Source organism: Octopus bimaculoides, chromosome 22, assembly GCF_046866305.1.
Source record: "Octopus bimaculoides isolate indiv1 chromosome 22, ASM4686630v1, whole genome shotgun sequence".
Lineage (NCBI taxonomy): Eukaryota > Metazoa > Mollusca > Cephalopoda > Octopoda > Octopodidae > Octopus > Octopus bimaculoides.
In genome coordinates this window covers 39766319-39785417 of record NC_142949.1, presented here as the reverse complement: position 1 = coordinate 39785417, position 19099 = coordinate 39766319, and the positions used below count along the sequence as shown (strand labels likewise).

At 35.7% G+C, this 19099-nt stretch overlaps 1 protein-coding gene across 1 annotated transcript in view; it reads right to left on the bottom strand.

The window, feature by feature from the left end:
• LOC106881781 (uncharacterized) overlaps positions 1-19099 on the bottom strand; it is an 83964-nt gene that overhangs the window by 48181 nt on the left and 16684 nt on the right. The window contains exon 2 of the mRNA XM_089339586.1: positions 2916-2980. Coding sequence (XP_089195712.1) covers positions 2916-2980 — 65 coding nt within the window. The remainder of the gene's footprint in view (positions 1-2915; positions 2981-19099) is intronic.

The following is a 19099-nucleotide window of genomic DNA, read 5'->3' as shown; positions in this document are numbered from 1 at the left end:
TAATTAACACACAGTCAACTATTTTCTAAGGAAGTGATTATGTTTGGAAGGGAAAAATGTTATTTTAGTTATTTGACACTTGTGTTGTAAAGTTTATTCCCTTCTTTAAAAGCTAGTACACTGAAAGTATTTTATGTAATTTCTCTTCTTGCTCTCAAAAAGAAAAAAAAAATCAGTATATATAACGAGAACAGAACGAAGGGTATACAAGAAATAAATGAGAATATATTGGGCTCTGTCTGTCTCTCTCTCTCTCTGGTCAAGTGAATAGAAATACAAAGATATCTGGAATCATAGACTATGTCAGGAAAGGAGAGAGAAGAAGGGAGAGAAGGGAGGGAAGAAGGGAGAGGAGAAAGAAGAGAGTCATAGTGAGCAAGATAGATACAATCACTATGAATACACTGGACAACAGACTGCCTAATCATCACCATCACTTAACCCATGCTAGCATGGGTTGGACAGTATGACGAGAGCTGGTTAGGCAGAAGACTGCACCCTGCTTCGCTGTCTGTTTTAGCAGGGTTTTTACAGCTGGATGCCCTTCCTAACACTAACCATAGCAGAGTGGACTGAGTGCTTATTACATGGCACCAGCGCAAGTGAGGTCAGTTTTGGCAAGGTTTTAACAGCTGGGTGCCCTTCCAAATACTAACAACTTTACAGTGTGAACTAGATGCTTTTTACGTGGGACCAGCACTGGCAGGGTCACCAAGTAACTTGCAAGACAAAGATCCTTTGAGAGGGGAGGAGGGAGCATTGGAGGAGATGATCTTGTATCAGATAATGAAAGGTTAGTGTGACAGAGAGACAGAAACAGGTATCTTGCTTATAGAAGAGATACATGGTTACTCTGTCAGAGAGAGCGAGAAAGAAGGAGTGATCAAGATGGAGTCCAGTAATGGGTGTGTTGTTGTAGAGGACATACATGGTTAAGCAGCCCAAGGAATAGAGGAAGAGGGAGAAAGAGAGAGTAGAAGAGAGCAAGAGAAAGGGGGAGAGGGAAAGAGAACAAGAGTGCAAGAGAGAGATAGTGGCAAAGCACCAGAGTATGCACACAAGGAATGGGGATCAGAATATATATGGGGGATGGTGGAGAAGAGCCAGGGAGAGATAAGTGGTGGCAAAGTGGAAGGGCATGCCCTCAAGATACAGGGTCAGAATATAAATGATAGTGTATTGCCAAAGTGCATGAGTAGGGAGTAGAGACAATGATCCCTCCAAGTCAATCAGGTCCTTTGCCAGAGACATAGGAGTGCTTGAGTTTCTTATTAGGCAGGTAGTGCATAAAGACATTCGGTATTCCTCATACAAGATGAGAAAGGGCCAATTTTTATTCCAAGCCATCAAGGACAAGAAGAAATTCCGCTCGATGAAGCTTTTGAACAAACTCAAGCATCCCCTCCAACTGAGCATACTTTTGGTTTTTCTCAGACCAAGAAAAATTTCTACCAAGATCAGATGATGAACACACAGAACAACCGTTGGCCTGCCATGTCCCCAAAACATGTACCAAGAGTGATAAAAATCAAACATCCAATCAACATCATGGTGTCTGGAGTGATCACTAGTGATGGTGACGTTATGCCTCCATTCATTTTTCCACACGGCTTCAGACTCAACATGGAGACCTACATCAAGTGCCTGGAGGAGGTAGTGCTGCCCTGGGTCAAGGGGTTGGCTGCTGGGAGACCTGCAACTGGACTCAGAATCATGTTACACAAGCAGGATAACCCAGTCATAGCTGTCAGATGATTTCTCTGACAACATCACCCCTAACATCTGGTTGCCTAACTCCCCAGATTGCAACCCCTTGATTATTATGTGTAAGAGACCAACAAAACTTCTTATAACACCAAAGATGAACTGAAGGCACGGATTATGGCAGCATTCACCAACTTAAACGCGGAGATTGTCCAAAAGAATCTCAAGAGATTCCAAAGTTGTCCGGAGGTCATAGTTGAAGCCAATGGTGATTTTATTGAATAAATTTACTCTTTAGGATTTCAAGATATTTTTGGTGCAATTTTGGTAAATATATTTGTTAAAATGAGATGTCAGTGATATTTTCATTTTTGCATAATTTAGACATGACAATTTACTCACTGCACTCTTTGTGTGTGTGTGTATCTATCTATCTATATATATATATATATATATATATATATATATATATATATATATATATATATATATATACATATATACATACATATGCAAACATATACATTCGTATATACATAAATATCAGTCTTAAGTGCTTGCCATGTAAAGTCTACTCTGCATAAATCAATATTTGTGAACGTGTTTATTGACATCATACATATACACAGATATACACACATAGACAGACATGACACATACACATCGGCAGTTTACGGCGGTGAGCTGGCAGAAACGTTAGCATGCCGGGCGAAATGCTTAGCGGTATTTCGTCTGCCGCTACGTCCTGAGTTCAAATTCCGCCGAGGTCGACTTTGCCTTTCATCCTTTTGGGGTCGATTAAATAAGTACCAGTTACGCACTGGGATCGATATAATCGACTTAATTCGTTTGTCTGTCTTTGTTTGTGCCCTCTGTGTGTAGCCCCTTGTGGGTAGTAAAGAAATAACACATTGGCAGTAAAAAAATAAAGAGAAAATTATAGAAATGTTTACACCCAAAAGCTTGTGCAGCTTCACAACTTACTCCACTCCAGTGAGTTACTCATTCTCAAGTAATAGTTACCACACCTATTAAATATTCTCTACTATCCTAATTTACTTCCAAACTCTCAGCTGTTGATACACTGCCAGACTTAGCCAAGTAGTTATGTTTAACTAATCATTAATAAGAGTGGCATAACATTGAGAAAATTATGAAGGAGAGCAAATTTGCTATTGGCAATTATTTAAGTGATAAGTAGTATCTCTCACCTTCTTTGTCACCCGATGGCTTGCCAATTTCTACAAAAAGTTCAAATATTCTTTCTGGATTTTCTCTGAAAGAAGAAAACAGTACACTTACACAAGAATACACTGAAGAAATATTTTACATATATAGTAATTAATAATACAAGTACAAGGTCTCAAATTCAGAGGTTATGTGTGATTATATTGACCTTGTTACTTGACTGGTAATTTATCAGTTCTGAAAGAATAAAAGATAAAATTGAAACGTTGGTGTGTGTATAACAGTGTAGATACAAGTGTAGAATGATAGCACGTATAATATTTTGTCTCAGAGAAACTTCTGAAAGGGACTTGTGTAGAAATTAAAAAAATACAGGCCTCACTCAGAATGCCTGGTGAATTGCCAAGTCTGGTATTTTGACTGGATTTGGTCTCCTCAGTAAATAATACCTCAGACTTTCTGAGTTAAGCCAAAAATGCTGGTTCCAATATTGAGATCAGTAAACAAAGCTTTTGGTGATTTGAACAAATTGACCAAATTTGCAAACTGATAGAACTCCATTTCAAAAGGATAAAAAAATGAGAAAAGAAAAGACACAGATGACACAAAAAAGTATTCAAAACAAAATTAAATAAAATAAAAATCAAAGAAATATGGTTTAATCTTGGAAGTCACTTAACAAAAAATACTTTAGTAGCGTCATAAAGAGAAGTTTGAAGTGGTGTTCTGTTGTAACTGCTTATAAGTGGACTGAAAGTGGAGGAGATATAGAAAATGACAGAATGGCAGTCAACTGTACCAGATTGATACAAGTAATGGTGGTGGTGGTAATTTTATTACTAATATTACCTTGATCAGCCTTCACTGAGCAGATCTATGATCAAAAGACATTCCATTGTGACCATTCTATCTATTTCCTTTTTAATTTCCACAGTGGATCTAAAACTACATTACCTAATGTAGGCCTTTCTTTTTAAAGACTCTAAACAACCAAATTTCTCATAGAATCACACCAATTTCTATTGGCCAATAAATACTCACCCAATGGGTTCACAACATGGAAGTTTGCAACCTACTGTAGATATCACACTGTCCTTAGGCAAGCCACTGAACTAGTTTCAAAGTTAGTAAAAAATTTTATATTGTATTTCTTAAAATATCTTTCCATAGCATTGACAATTACAACCAGTCTTCACTTTTTAGATAAATGAGAAACCACTTCATGTGAGCTACCTCCACCTCCACACACATACATAAAACAGTTATCCACACAATGGTGTGACAAGTACAACAAACATTCATGTTGTTCTCACAAGCAAGAAATATCATAGCAAGTGCAGATATGGCAGTATATTTAAGAAGTTTCTTCTTTGCAATCACACAGTTTTAGCTCTAACCTTGCCATGCAACATTGAGCAAATGACTTTTAGCCATTGCTTCAAGTCAACCAATGCTTTATGAGTGGAATTTGACAGACGGAAATTTTACGGAAACCTGCCAATACAATCATTGTTGTTCTAGGGTGTCATCCATAGAATCTACTCTGCTGTAAACATGCAGACCTGGACACCAGTTATCATCATCAGTTTAACATCAAATTTTCCATGCTTGCATGGGTCAGATGGAACTTGTTAAGACAGATTTTCTACAAACAGATACCCTTCTTGTTGCCAACCCTCTCCTGTTTCCAAGCAAACTAATATTTCCCATAGCCAGATGTATTTTCCTGAAAGACTGAAAGTAAATGTTTACAGCCATCATGTGATGTCAAGACAAAGGTGCACTCACCCCCACACACGACAGGCTTCTTAAAGTTTCTATCATCCAAATCCACACACAAGGCTTTGGTTGGCCTGTCTACAAATATATTACTCCCTCTTTCTACCAGTCTCACATGCCCTTAACCCTTTCGTTACCAACCCAGCTGAAACCGGCTCTGGCTCTGAGTACAAATGTCTTGTTTTCATAAGTTTTCATAAGTTATTTTACTAAATTCTTTGTTACAATTAAAGTAATTGAAAGAAACACAGAGCATCTCAACAGAAATACAGTAACGAAAGGGTTAAAAAGTCATCAGCACTACTTGTCATCCTTTGCCTAAGCCCCACCTCAACCATTCACCATAAGTTAGTACCAAGCTACAGTATTTTGTGAGTGACAGTGATGAAGATGCTTTACTACGACCACTTCCAAAGTAAACTATGCCCATGTTGAAAGGAAGCACTCTGTGACACTAGAAAACAATGAAATCTGTTTCTCAATGATTAGAGGAAATCTTTACTCTTAAGCATTTAAACCATTGGTTTTATGTTGGGACTGGCCTCTCACACCTACCCTATAATGTCATTCTAAAAATAAATAATCACATCACTGAGATTTAAAAGCTGAGATAATGCATAGGTAGTTCAAAACAATGCAAATAAATAAGCATTACATTGCTAAAAGGTTAAATGTTCATGAACACAGATGTAACTGTGTGGCTAAAAAATTCACTCTGCAAACACAGGGTTCCCCCATTTGATCCTACTACATGGCATCATAGGCAAGTGGTTATCACAATTTTAGGCTGATGCAAATCTTGTGAACGGAGTTAGATTAAGTAAATTTAAAGAGTTGAAAGCTAACATATTCAACACACCAAGCAGTTAAAACATTAACTGTGTGTGTGTGTGTGTGTGTGTGTGTGTGTGTGTGTGTGTGTGTGTGTGTGTGTGTGTGTGTGTGTGTGTGTGTGTGTGTGTGTGCAGTGAAAAAAAAAAGGCTAATATGAAATACAACTCTGGAAATATTTCAGTATTATTCTGACCTCATCAATGAAACATACTCTCCACTGTACTGTATTTGGTATAGTACTGATGAAACAATCAAGTAAACACACAAGCTTTGTACACTGGTGAGCAGAGGTAATTAGGATTGTTGAGAAATTAAAGGACATTGTAAATAGTGTTATCAACTGGAATCTTGAACTATAAGAATAATCAAATAATAATGCTTACATTTCTTATGCTTTCATTTTCTTTAAACTGATGCTCCAGCGTGATCTTAAACATGATGAAAACAAATTGAAAAACTAGTTTCATGCAACCTGCTTTTCTGAATATTTTTTAATAAGATAAATTGGATTGTTTATAGATGAATTTATGAGGAAAGGAGATTGATGACGACGACAAAATATTTGAGAATAATTTTTCTCAACAGTAGGAAGAAACAAGTGTAACTAAGACAAATATAGCAAACCCATGCAACTATCGAATACATTAAATAAGCTACAATGTTAAAGACCTACTTCAGAAAAAATAAGTAAATTCTATTTGACTGAGTTTATGTTAGATTCTTAAATAATTAGTTTGTTTTAGTGATGGATGAAGAAAATAGAAGATGAAGTATAGTCAAAACCAAACATTTTTTATCTTATTTATTTTTTTAAATGCCTTTAAGATGAAAGGAATATTTTTACGTCATGAGGTTACTTACAAGGTCAAATAATTTGACGGGCATTCTTCTAGACAAAAACCAATGCTGTTTATCACAGTCAATAAACAAGACTTTCTTTCTCTAGCATGTAAGTGCTAGAAAAATTAGTTCATTAGAAATATTTACATGCTTTTTTATTTATATTCTATAATTTTGTTTTCACTTTCTTACCAAGATAGAACTAACAAGTGTTATTAACCTAAAATGTTAAAGCAATATGGTTGCTTAGTGAATGGTTAATGCACCAAATACACTAACTAACACATTAGTTCACATCCTTGGACACTTTTTCTTGTGTATTTTATTTTATGTGCTTAAGAATCTTAATGCCCTCAATTAACTTCAATTATCACTTGAAACAGATTTACTTAAATATTAATATATACATACGAAAACCTGCCAGAACCTGTCCCTGGTTCTATAATATAAAGTGTTTTAAAGTGATTTAAACTAAAACTTTCCATCAAAATATCCTGTTATGTCCCAAACACCAGCTCAATAATGACAAAGTTATTTTACAAATTCTCCATTATTTTTTAAATTTATTGAAACAAAAGCAGTGTATTTCAACAGAAATGTGATAACAAAAGAGTTGATATGGATTATGTTGGGTTTTCTCCAAATTTTAGAGAGAGAGAGTATGTGTGTGTGTGTGTGTGTCTGCACACACAACAAAACCATGAACTAGAAACCCTTAAACGATCATCACCCTTAAGAAATATAATTCCTATGAAAGAACAATGAGGTTCAGGTATGAGATGAATATGAGACAGAATAGGGGGAAAAGGTATGTGCACTGAGTGAAAATAGTGTGACAAGATCAGAGAGAAGAAACGAGTTGGATGCAAGAGAGACCAGTTCAGTGCATACAGAAGTAAAGAAAAGAGGATAACATAGCAGACTGGGTGTCAGAAGATGAGTTGCAAAAAGCCTCAATTCTGCTGAGATGGCTGGGTCTTCTCAACATGGCATAACACCATTCATTTTGGTCTTCCCTCACCACCGTCATCTCCCCAGAGGTTCAACATATATGTGTGTGTGTGTATATATATATATATATATATATATATATATATATATATATATTTTATTATATGTATTTATTTTCTCTAAGTTAATAATTAGCTCGGACAAAATAAATTACTTAATAGATACCAGAGTAGCAAAGATCACAAAATGACTGTGGTGTAACTCCTGTTTATGAGGTTGAAACTCCTTGTTATTTTGGGTACTTGAGTAAATATATAGATTTAGTAAATGGAGTAAAACGCATATGTTAAATGAATTCTTTATATATATATATATATATATATATATATATATATATATATATATATATCAACAATAATAAAGATTATTACAAAGTGACGTAGTATTATTAACTGTTGTATAACCTATTTTGAATACCTAACTGACAGCAAACTGATAAATGTTTGGAGTAAAGTAGAGCACTAAACAAAAACCCCTACAATAAGTATCATATATAAAATTAAGTGCTAGAGTTGATATGGCTAACTTAAAAAAAAAAAACTTACAAGACTGTGCTCCAGTATGGCCACAGACTGAGACAAGTGAAAAGGGAAGAGTTTTTTCATTTAGAAAACAAATACAGAAATTTAATGGAAAAGAAATTTGAAAAAATTTGTCTTCAATTTTGTTTTTTCTCTCAAAAGAGTTATTTTTTGATGCATCTATTTTAAGGAAAACTAAATTCTACAATTTCTAAAAGTGTCTAATCACAGGAGCAGGTTCCAAACCAAAACTCCATTTATAGGACTTAACATTTGGTTTGATTTTCAAAATCAATTTTGGATAAGGTGGAGGTAGGAGTAGAGATGTCAATGTGAACTTCTTCAGTCATCCTTGTACATACATAAGACTGCCTGCATTAGATGTGTGTCAATGCTTGTATTAGGTAAGAGTATGGAGTAAGTGTGTGTGCTTACAGAAATATGTGTAAGTGAATATACGAGTGAGTGCGTAAGCATGAGTGAAAGTGTAGAAGTATGTATGTGTGTGAGTGAGCGAGTGTGGTAGTGTGCATATGTGAGTGAGCAGGTGTGGAAGTGTGTATATGTATGTGCACACGCATATGAATGAGCATGTGTATGCATATGAGTGAGAGTGTGTTAACGAGTGAGAGTGCGTGAATGTGTGCATTTTCAGTAAATCAACTCCAAGTTGACAAAACCAGTTAGGAAACTGATAACTTTGGCCTTAAACAGTGTCAGCCAGTCTTCTCAAATGTAGTTCAATGCATAAATTACACTTTGGGGTGAGTAGCAGAAGGAGGTGGGATGGAAGGAGATTGAAATATCAAACAGTTCTGGATAATAGAATATTCAGGTCATATAAATATTTTTCTCTAAATTCCAAGTTTCTGAGATAGTGCACAGCCTTTGGTCACTGGATTCCCAGACCATTTTAGACTATGGCTGGTGGATGGCATAATTGGTAGAGCATTGGATAAAATATCTTTTAGCATTCGGTTATGCCTATTTATGTTCAGAGTTCAATCCCCAATCAATTTCACTTTACCGTTTACTCTTCCAAAATAAGGACTGAGACCAATATCATACTTCCACTATATCTGAATTTCAGTCATCACTAACCAGTAATTTAGTCATGCTTAGGAGAAATGTATACAAGTTTTAATAACCCCATTAATCTCACACATTCCCACCTAACCCAAGGGTCTCTTGATAGAAACCCATTCAGGCAATCAGTAAACATTCTATTAACATTAAACTCCATAAATATCAAAATTACAAATGTATTTTCTTATCTCTGCCTCCTCTATGGTCCCTACTCCTTTGAGTTGCTAGTAACATAAACCTTCCACTCAAGCCCACCTTTTATCTTTTTATCACACCTGCTGTGTATCACCTGCTACTTTTCTTTTTAAATCCATCCTTTCTCCATGGTTGTGGATTAAAGAAGAAACCATAGATATAAAGAAGACAACTAAATATATTTTGTGTTATCTGATAACACCACAGAAAATAGTTACTGCCACAATTGATTAATAACAAGGCCAATTAAAACATCTTTGGTGCCATCCATATGATAATTAGACAATTATGTGAGTGAATGCACATTTCATGATTAGGACAGTATATACTTAAGATACTTTGCAATTTACTTGCTAATACTTCAGAAAGTTACAGAGTGTTTACACTTTGATACAAGTCTCTGTCTAGCACTTGACAATGAGGAATAAAAAATTATGGAAGATAAAGCAGGGATCATCTGAAATGTGCAATAACAAAGATTACATTGGTACAGGCATGTGATGCATAGGAAATATAACAAGTGAAGAAGCATCCAAGGGGAGGGAAACTGGAAGAGAAATAGTAAAAGCTAATCTCAGGATCTTTTACTTGTTTCAATCATCAGACCTCAACCATGCTGGGGCACCACCTTGAAAAATTCTTAGTTGAATGAATCAACCCCAGTATTTTATTATATTTTTTTTTAAGCCTAGTACTTATATTTTTTGCTGAACAGCTAAGTTATGGGGACATAAACACCCCAACACCAGATGTCAAGCGGTGGTGGGAGGACAAATACACACACACACAGAAGCTTCTTTCAGTTTCTGTCTACCAAATCCATTCAAAAGCTTTGGCCAGCCTGGGGCTGTAGTAGAAGACACCCAAGATGCCATGCAATGGTATTGAACTCAGAACCATGTGACTGAAAAGCAAGCTGTTTACCACACAGCCATGCCTGGCCATAAAATATTATGATAATGTCTGAATTAAAAAAATAATAATAAACTAAGAATATTGTTGGATGCCTTTGATCATAGTCAGCCAAATCCAGACTAATCTAAGACTAAACAATGACACCAAATGATTTTGTTAAAGACAAAGATTAGTGCCAGTGATGGAAATGTCAACCAGCACCTCGAGGTACCCAGTTAGGATTGTCAACGTTGTTTATCAGAGCATGTAAAGAGCTAACAGTCACCTACAAATCAGTATGCATCAAGCATTTGCCAATTGTTTTAGGTGCTTACGTAGTTATGAACAAGCATAGACATCCTCTCAACTCTATCCTACATTGACCCAGAAGAACAACCAGGGTTTGTCATCTGAAAGGTAAGAAGTACACCAACGAATGAAATAGAGCAGAAGAGACTGGAGCAATGTAAAAGTGTCTTACTCAAGGATACAACACACACCACCTGTAGTCCAAGAACTGAATCGCATGACTGTGATGATTGTGATTCAAACACCCTAAACACACGGCCTAGAATATGGATAATTGAAAAAAAAGATCTTAGAATTTGTGGATGCTAATCCTTTAGAAGTTACCCTAGCCAAAAAGAAGTTATTTCAACATGATACTTGTAAACTAAATTCAAGAAGACATTTAGCAAAACTATAACCGTTTTGTCAAATTTTCAATATATTTCCTAGTCATAAATTTAATATTTATATAAATATAGGCAACACTGAATTTTACAGTTGCCTATATTGTACACCTGTGTATTAGGGGAGACTCCTGGCATCTATGCCACAGCATGCAATTATAAGAATCAAAACCATATAATTGAAGCAGAGTACACATGGCATGTATGTACCCTCTTTTCCAGCTGTCTCATTTTAAAACTCAAAGATTTAAATTAAATTTGGATTTGTTAATTGTATTAATCATCATTATTGCTTTAACATCTAGTTTTTTATGTTTGCATGGATCAGACAAAAGTATGTTGAGGCAAAGTTTTCTAAGGCCAGGTGCCCATTGTGTCACTAACCTCCATTTGTTTCTAAGCAGACTAATATTTTTCCAGTCGATCAAGTAACAAACAGAATGGACATGCTTTTTCAATGGACTGTAAGCAAATAACACCACAGTGATGTCTCTGTTTACAAGTGAACTCACGACAAATAAGCAAAATATGAACTCTCTCTTTCTCTCACGCGCACACACACACACACACACAAGTAATTTCCACATTACGGCTATGTCAGAATATTGGGAAACTAAAGTATGACTATTAACTTTGGGATATGGTCTGTAATTTTGCTCTTACAGGAAACTAATATTGCATAGTTTTAAATTGTCAACTACTTAAAATTTACACTTTTTTATTAACTCCCACTCCATTGTAGCCCTACTCAGCCAAAGGTGGGGGTCTGTCTTGCAAGCTGCATAGTGACCTCACTAGTCCTGGTGCCCCCAAAACAAAGCACCTAGTACACTTTAAAGTGGTCAGCATTATAAAGGGCATACAGTTATAGAAACCATACCAGAGTAAACACTGGAATACAATGTTGTCTTCAGACCTGCTGGACACCAACACTTCTCAAACTGCCCAACCCATGCCAGCATGGAAATAAACATTTGATGATGATGGTGACAATGACGATATGTCAAGTTTTCTCTGTTGATGTGTGTTTGGAATACATCATAGGAGTATGTCAAATGGTATAATAGTAAATATAAAACAACCCAATTCATATCAGTATGGTGGGGAGGGAACAATTTTGAAATGATGACAATCATTTTACATGCATGCATGTGTTTTAAAAGGTTATTCCTATTTCATTCATCTCTTCATTGTTGTTGTTGTTGTTGTATGCTCCTCTCCCCATTTCCACCTTCCCTAAACCACCACACCCACCAAACCCACTGACTTCATAGAACATTATTTCAGACAGTAGTAGTCTAAGAACATTCAAGTGATTCACACCACAAATTCTTTTGCCAGCTTCCTCTAAGGACCGAAGCCACTCCACATCTCTTCCCAGATTGATTGCTATCTCTGGCTGTTGTTCTTTCAAGTAGCTCCTAACACTAAAAACTCTTAGGTCACATGATGTATTAACTGAACAACAAGCTGACTACAATGACAACCAAGAGGACAACATAGTTGAAATATCTATAGACAACTATGAGGAATGAACTGTTTTTTGTTAAGGAATTTTTTTTATTCTGGAGAGGAGGGCCAGTTCTTTCCATTCTGATGGCCACCCACACTAAACTAAGCACTTTCTATTTTTACCTTTTGTCACATGCTACATTCCTCAAACTGATTTCCTGTACTAAATAGGAAGTTCGTCAATACAAACTTTTTTTGTTAAGTAGTTAATCAGGATAAAATTCTAACATGAGAAAACAAACAAAATAAAAAAGAATGTTTACGTATTAAATGAAGTTTAACACTTAAGAGCCTTCTTGCACTTCAATCTGTTCCATGTGGGAAGTATATATATACCAATGACAATATTTCATAATTGAATGTTGTTGCTATTGTTGTTGTGTTGTGGTGTTATTTAGAACTGCAACTCTGTTACAGGAAATATCTATTAGAAGTCTGTTATTGGCACTGAAATGGATTTTTAACAGCAAGAGAAAATAGCCAAAAAAAGAAATCTCTGGAAGATATCAGGAGAGCAGTGTCTCCAAAAAAAGAACTCATTTGGACCATGACAACCTGTTCAATCCATATAAGCATGGAAAGCAGACATAAAATGAAGATGGTAATGGAAATCCAGTAAAAGAATGTTTAAATAGATGTCTGACATGCTAAAAATAGCAGTCAGATCTCCATTACATCACATCCTACAGGAATGCAAAAGCAGTAACCAAATTGCCTCAAATCACATCTTACAGTTTTAACCCTTTAGCATTTAAACCAACCATATCAGACCAAAAAGTTCAACCTATTTTATGTCCAAACTGGTCAGATCTGGCCTCTCACACCAACCCTATAATATCATTGTAAAAATTAACAGTTACCTCATCAAAATCTCAAAGCTATAAAATAATGCAGGATGCATTAAATGTCAATAAATAAGTTTGACAGAATGTGAGTGCAAAAGGGTGAAAGAAAAGATTTGTTGAACAATGTGGTGCTCGATTATAGAGAAAGGCAGGGTGGATGTAGCTGGAATATCTTTGATCATCAGGAATAAACAGCACTGACGAGATGATTGACCTAAGTTAACAATGACCAGACTTTGCAAAAAATGATTTTTAAATGATGAAAAATCCAAGTTCTACACTAAGTAGATACATTATACTTGAATAAAAAAAGGAGGGGGGGTGGAGCTAGTCATAGCTGGAAAGCCTTTAATTATAGGCCTACTTGATTAGTATTGATCTGGAATTAAATTACAACATAGGGAAACCCTTGAAACATATAAGCTATTTGACTGAAGATCTTCCCAATAGTTCTCAGTGAATCTTCTACTTTGATCTACAAGGACAAGTGTGACCTTTTGTTGAGCATAAAGAAACAGCCAACCAGTAGTTGTTTAGTCCAGATCAGTCCTCACTGAGCAGGTTCATGATCAAAGATGTTTCTACACTGACTTCCTTGTCCTTTTATGTATATTGGATGACATTGTCCACATAGCCATCTTTTAAGACAGTATTTTCAGAAATGTTGCTACTATTTCTAGCATAGCAAGGCTTGTAGGCACATAGAATATTTGTTTATTGCCATGGTAATAAGTAACAGTGAATTTGCTATAAAAAAAAACAAAAAGAACACATACAGCAAGTTAATGATTCAGACAGACAGACAGACATGAAAGTCAGGCAGAAAATGAAAAGCCTGTGTTAGAGCAGAAAGATTAAATCAAGAAGCAGGATGTGTGGTACAAATAAAAGCTGCAGCTGATGGCATTAGAATACAATGTTGAAAATTTGTAAACTCATATCCTGTTTGGCCAAACATTACAAGTTCACTCCTGCTATACGTTAATATGTTCCATGTGTCAATTTAGCCTGACCACTCTGAGACTTCATTTCACATCATGATAATAGACTTCAGATTAAATATTCAACGAAGGTGTGGCTGTGTGGTTAAAGATGTTTGCCTTGCAACCACAAGATCTCAGATTTAGATCACAGACAAGTATCTTCTACTATAACTTCAGTCAGACCAATGCCTTGTAAGTGAAATTGGTAGCCTGTCACATGTATGAATGAGTGAGTGGACATTGCTTAAAAGAAAAACAGCATTCATGTTTATGTCCCATAATATAATGGTGTAAGCAAGTAGAGATTGCTAAGATAAACAAGAGACTTAAAAACCAGTATTGGGGTGGATGTGACTGACTGGAACCCTTCAAGGTGAAACCTCAACAAGGCCACAGTCCAATGAATGAAACAAGACCAAATAACTATGATGATTTTCTTTTTTTTTTTAATAAAATCTTAACAGAAAAAAATACATTTCAATCTTTTTTTTTTTTTTTACACTCAGTATACATAGGTACAAATAGTTTCATTTAAATCTCATATGTAGATGCTATGAAGCAATGAAACCTGGACATTAAAAATAGCCAAAAAACAATAGCTTGATAAAGATAATCAATGATTTGCTAAATGAACTAGCTTTTAATTTACAATATAGATCAGTTAGAAGTAAAATCAGTTTGTGCATAAGAGACAGGCTAGAATAATAATTGTGCTCATAATATTTAAGCTTTAAAAATGTTTCAAATTTTGGCAACAGACTAGATCATTATATCACTTGAAGTGAGTAGGGTTGGAAACAGGAAGGGTGGAGCAGCCTACCATGAAAAAAGTTCTTCCCTAATGTATTTTTATTTGACCCATGCAAACATTGAAAAGTAGTCATTAAAATGGTATATATTTTTAATACTTACATTTCTTTTTGAGTGTATTCATGTATGTTAGTATATGTGCAAGTGAATGCATGTGTGTACAAGGGTGAGCAGAAAAGTTCATAGGCTGACTATGAAGGAGTGATGCTAGACTTGTGAACTCTTGCATGCAGTAATTTCAACTCTTTAATAACTGCATTGTTTCTCTCCAGGTAAATTAGACAATAGAAGTGGGTAAGAACCTTATAGCTTAGTGTGCATGCATGACAGAGTTCAATGTCATTTTGTGCCAAGTGGCTTCACTCTACATATTTATTCCTGTTATCATAGCAACAGGCCTAATACTTTTTAATCAGACCACGACTGTACATGCATGCGTGCATGCGTGTGTGTGTGTGTGTGTACCGGAATCATTCCCACAACACAACACCATGGTTCATTCAGGTTCATTCCTACAACATGGGCAAGTGTTTTCTACGATAGCCCTGGCTCAACTAAAGCCTTGTGAGTGGATTTGATAGAAAGAAGCTTAAAGAAGCTCATCATGTATGTGTGTACCTTTATCTTGACATCACATGATTGCAAACGAATATCATAGTCATTCAAGTGATGTTGTTTGTTTCTAGTTTTCCATGAAAAACACATCCAGTTATAGGGAATGTTACCTTGCTTGGAAACAAGTTAGAATTAGTGGCCAAAGAAAATTTGATTAAAGAAATTCAGTTTGATCCATGCAAAGCATGGGAAAAAGACATTAAAATGATGATGATATGGCTATATACTTTGTCCATTTAATTATTACTATTAACTATCACCACAATTTACTTTTCTTTTCACAAATGAAACTGACAAATTGATTTTTTACAGAATTATGCATACAACTTGGCTGCAATTACAACTTCGGGAACTAGCCAAATATTCTGAATTAATTATTAAAGATAGGTTTTCATTATGAGCTAAGGAGGAATGCTTCACTAGTATGAACTGACATTCTGGTAAATAATGAAAATTCTATAAAAGAAAAAAAAAAAAGCTTAGGCACCAGCCCAAATTTTTGTCAGTGGTGACAGTTGATAGAATCAATACCAATATATTACTGATATTATTTTGCAGTCTTTGTTTATGTGTTGTGGGATTAAATGAAAAGTTGACCTCTTTGGTATTGAAGGCAAAACAAATGAGATAAATACTGTTTGTTACTCAAGTTTGGGATGTGCATGGGTTAAGTGATAGGTGATATAAAAAACTTCAATTAAAGAATAAATTACTTTTCACTATGCACTCACTATCACTGCCACCACCACCACCACCACCACATCTCTCTCTCTCTCCCTCCCTGTGCCTCTCTCTAATCTCACCATCAGAACATCACCCCTCAGCTAAAATTATATTCCTAACTCTCTATCTTCAACTAACATTTTTAACCACATAATAAATATTACGTTTCCCTTACTACATAATTTGGATGCTTCTCTCTCCATCTTTTCTCTTTCTGCCTCACTCTATGCCTTATCCTCTTTCCTGCTTTTCTTTCTTCCTCTTTTTCACTAATCATGTGACAGTGTTACCAATGGGCTAAGTAATGTAATGACAAGCAGACAGTTTCAAATTTTGGCAATTAAGAACCAGTCAAGTAGTGGGTTCAGTGTAATTGACTAAACACCACCTCCTTAAAGTGTTGGTCTTGTGCTGAAATGTAAAACATTAGTAAGAGTATTATATCCTTTCTCAGAATTAAAAATAAAACAAAAAGTACACAAATGAAATTTTGTTATCCATACACCAGGACTCACTTCATCTCCTCACTCCAGCCAGCATCTGAGATATCCAAATACCAATGACTATAAGAACTTTCACCTAGTCCATAATATCGTTATATTATCTACTTAATCATCATTATTGTTACAATTACTTGGAAAAATAGGAACACCTTAATATATGTGTATATATATATATATATATGTGTGTATATGTATATATGTGTATATGTATGCATGTGTGTGTGTGTGTGTGTGTGTGTGTGTGTGTGTGTGTGTGTGTGTGTGTGTGTGTGTGTGTGTGTGTATATATATATAAAGGCTTATTAAAATGGAAGTCCTGAGATGAATATCTATATTCAACACCCAGCTCCTCAAACATTAAGTAGTTACTTTTCAGAAGTCTCGTGTGTGTAAGTGGGGGGGGGGGGAAGTACTGTCTATTTATGTCATATCTGCCACACATCTTATTTTTACAAAGAAATGTCTTAAGTCCGTGAAAAATAAAATCTACAAATTAGGGTGGTATTGTTGAATAATGCTGACAGGGATGGCTACTGTGTTGCTCCAATGCAGCACCTGCCTTCTCTATTAGTTGTGCTCACAATCTGTTACCATTGCATATTCAGTGTTTATCCTAGTATGGACATCTAAATACAACAAGTATTATCAAAACAATAACAATGGAAATAAAAACATGATGATAGAAGTGAAAGATTTTACTTCTAAGATAACAGTTAGAGTAGGGAAAGTACTTAAGCTAAACTGTTGCCTAGAAAGTATAAGTGAGAAACTATGCCAAGACATACGGCAATGAAGTGGAAGAGAGAATTCTGGAGGGCCAGGACAGCAAAAATATAAGAATGAAGAAAACATAAATAATAGTTACAGACTGCTTAAGAACTTCTGTTACCATACTTCTATCAAAATACACCATCTTTCATCATCGTCATCTAGCATCCATTTTCTATGATGGGTTTGACAGTTTGACAGGAGCTGCTAGCCAGAGAGGTGCACCACGCTCCAATTGTCTGTTTTGGGTGGATTTCTATGGTTGGATGCCCTTCTAACATCAACCACTTTACAGTGTACTGGGTGTCCCTTACATGGTACTGGCATGGGTGCCACTTACGTGGCACCAGCATGGCTGCTTTTTACCCACAAACTTTCAATACAAGTAGGTATCTATGAATTTTTGATAATATTTAAGTGTAATTTCTACTGTACTTTTTCTTGGAGAACATCCAAAACGAAATATTTTAATACCTCATTTGTGAAATTTGGATGAATATTTTAGGAAATATGACAATTTAAATGGTCAGTGAAACGGTTGAATTTTGCATAATTTGAGTTAATGAGTAAGTAGCTATATTCGTAATATCATATCTTTGAAACTGAGGTGATAATCATCATCATCATCATCATCATCGTTTAGCTAGGTTGACTCAAAGGCCCTTCGATTCTAGTCCTTGCTTCCACACCTGGAACTTCTCTAGTTCTGATAGTGACTCAGCAATTAGGGCAAGGTCATCAGCATAGAGGAGCTCTCAGGGGCATTTTGTCTTGAATTCCTGTGTTATTGCCTGGAGGACTATGATAAATAGGAGGGGGCTGAGGACTGAACCTTGGTGGACCCCTACCTCTACCCAGAATTCTTCGCTGTACTCATTGCCAACCCTCACCTTACTGACAGCGTCCCTGTACATGGCTTGCACACCTCTCACTAACCATTCATTTATCCCTAGTTTCCTCATTGACTACCAGATAAGGGATCGGGGGACCCTGTCAAAGGCTTTCTCCATGTCAACGAAAGCCAGGTACAGGGGTTTATCTTTGGCTATGTATTTCTCCTGCAGCTGTCTTGCCAGAAATATAGCATCAGTGGTGTTTTTCCCTGGCACGAACCCAAACTGCATCTCATCTAAACTGACTCTCTCCCTTATTAGTTGGGCTATGACCCTCTCCATGACTTTCATTACCTGATCCAACAACTTACATCATAGTATCAAATTAGATCCAGGAAATTTAGTTTCTCCATCTTATATTAATGAATAAAGTGAGATGTTAGAGAAAGATAAATGATGCTTGCAATATTGTTACTCATACATTTATATGACAGTCAAAAAAAAAAAACGAAAAACAAAAGAAACCCCTGCTTTGGAACTATTTTCAGATTTCTTTGAGGATAACAACTGGAATTCAACAGCAGTAGTATATTATAGAACCTACTAAAGTAGTTTCTTTCTTCTGCTCGAATCAATTAATAAATTTTAAGGGTGTGGTTACATAGTCAACAAATCTGAGATTCCATGATTATCTAGTTCATTCGAGCAACAGGCAAAGCTATTCCAAATCCTTAAATCCTTCCCCCACACCTCTCTCTCTCTC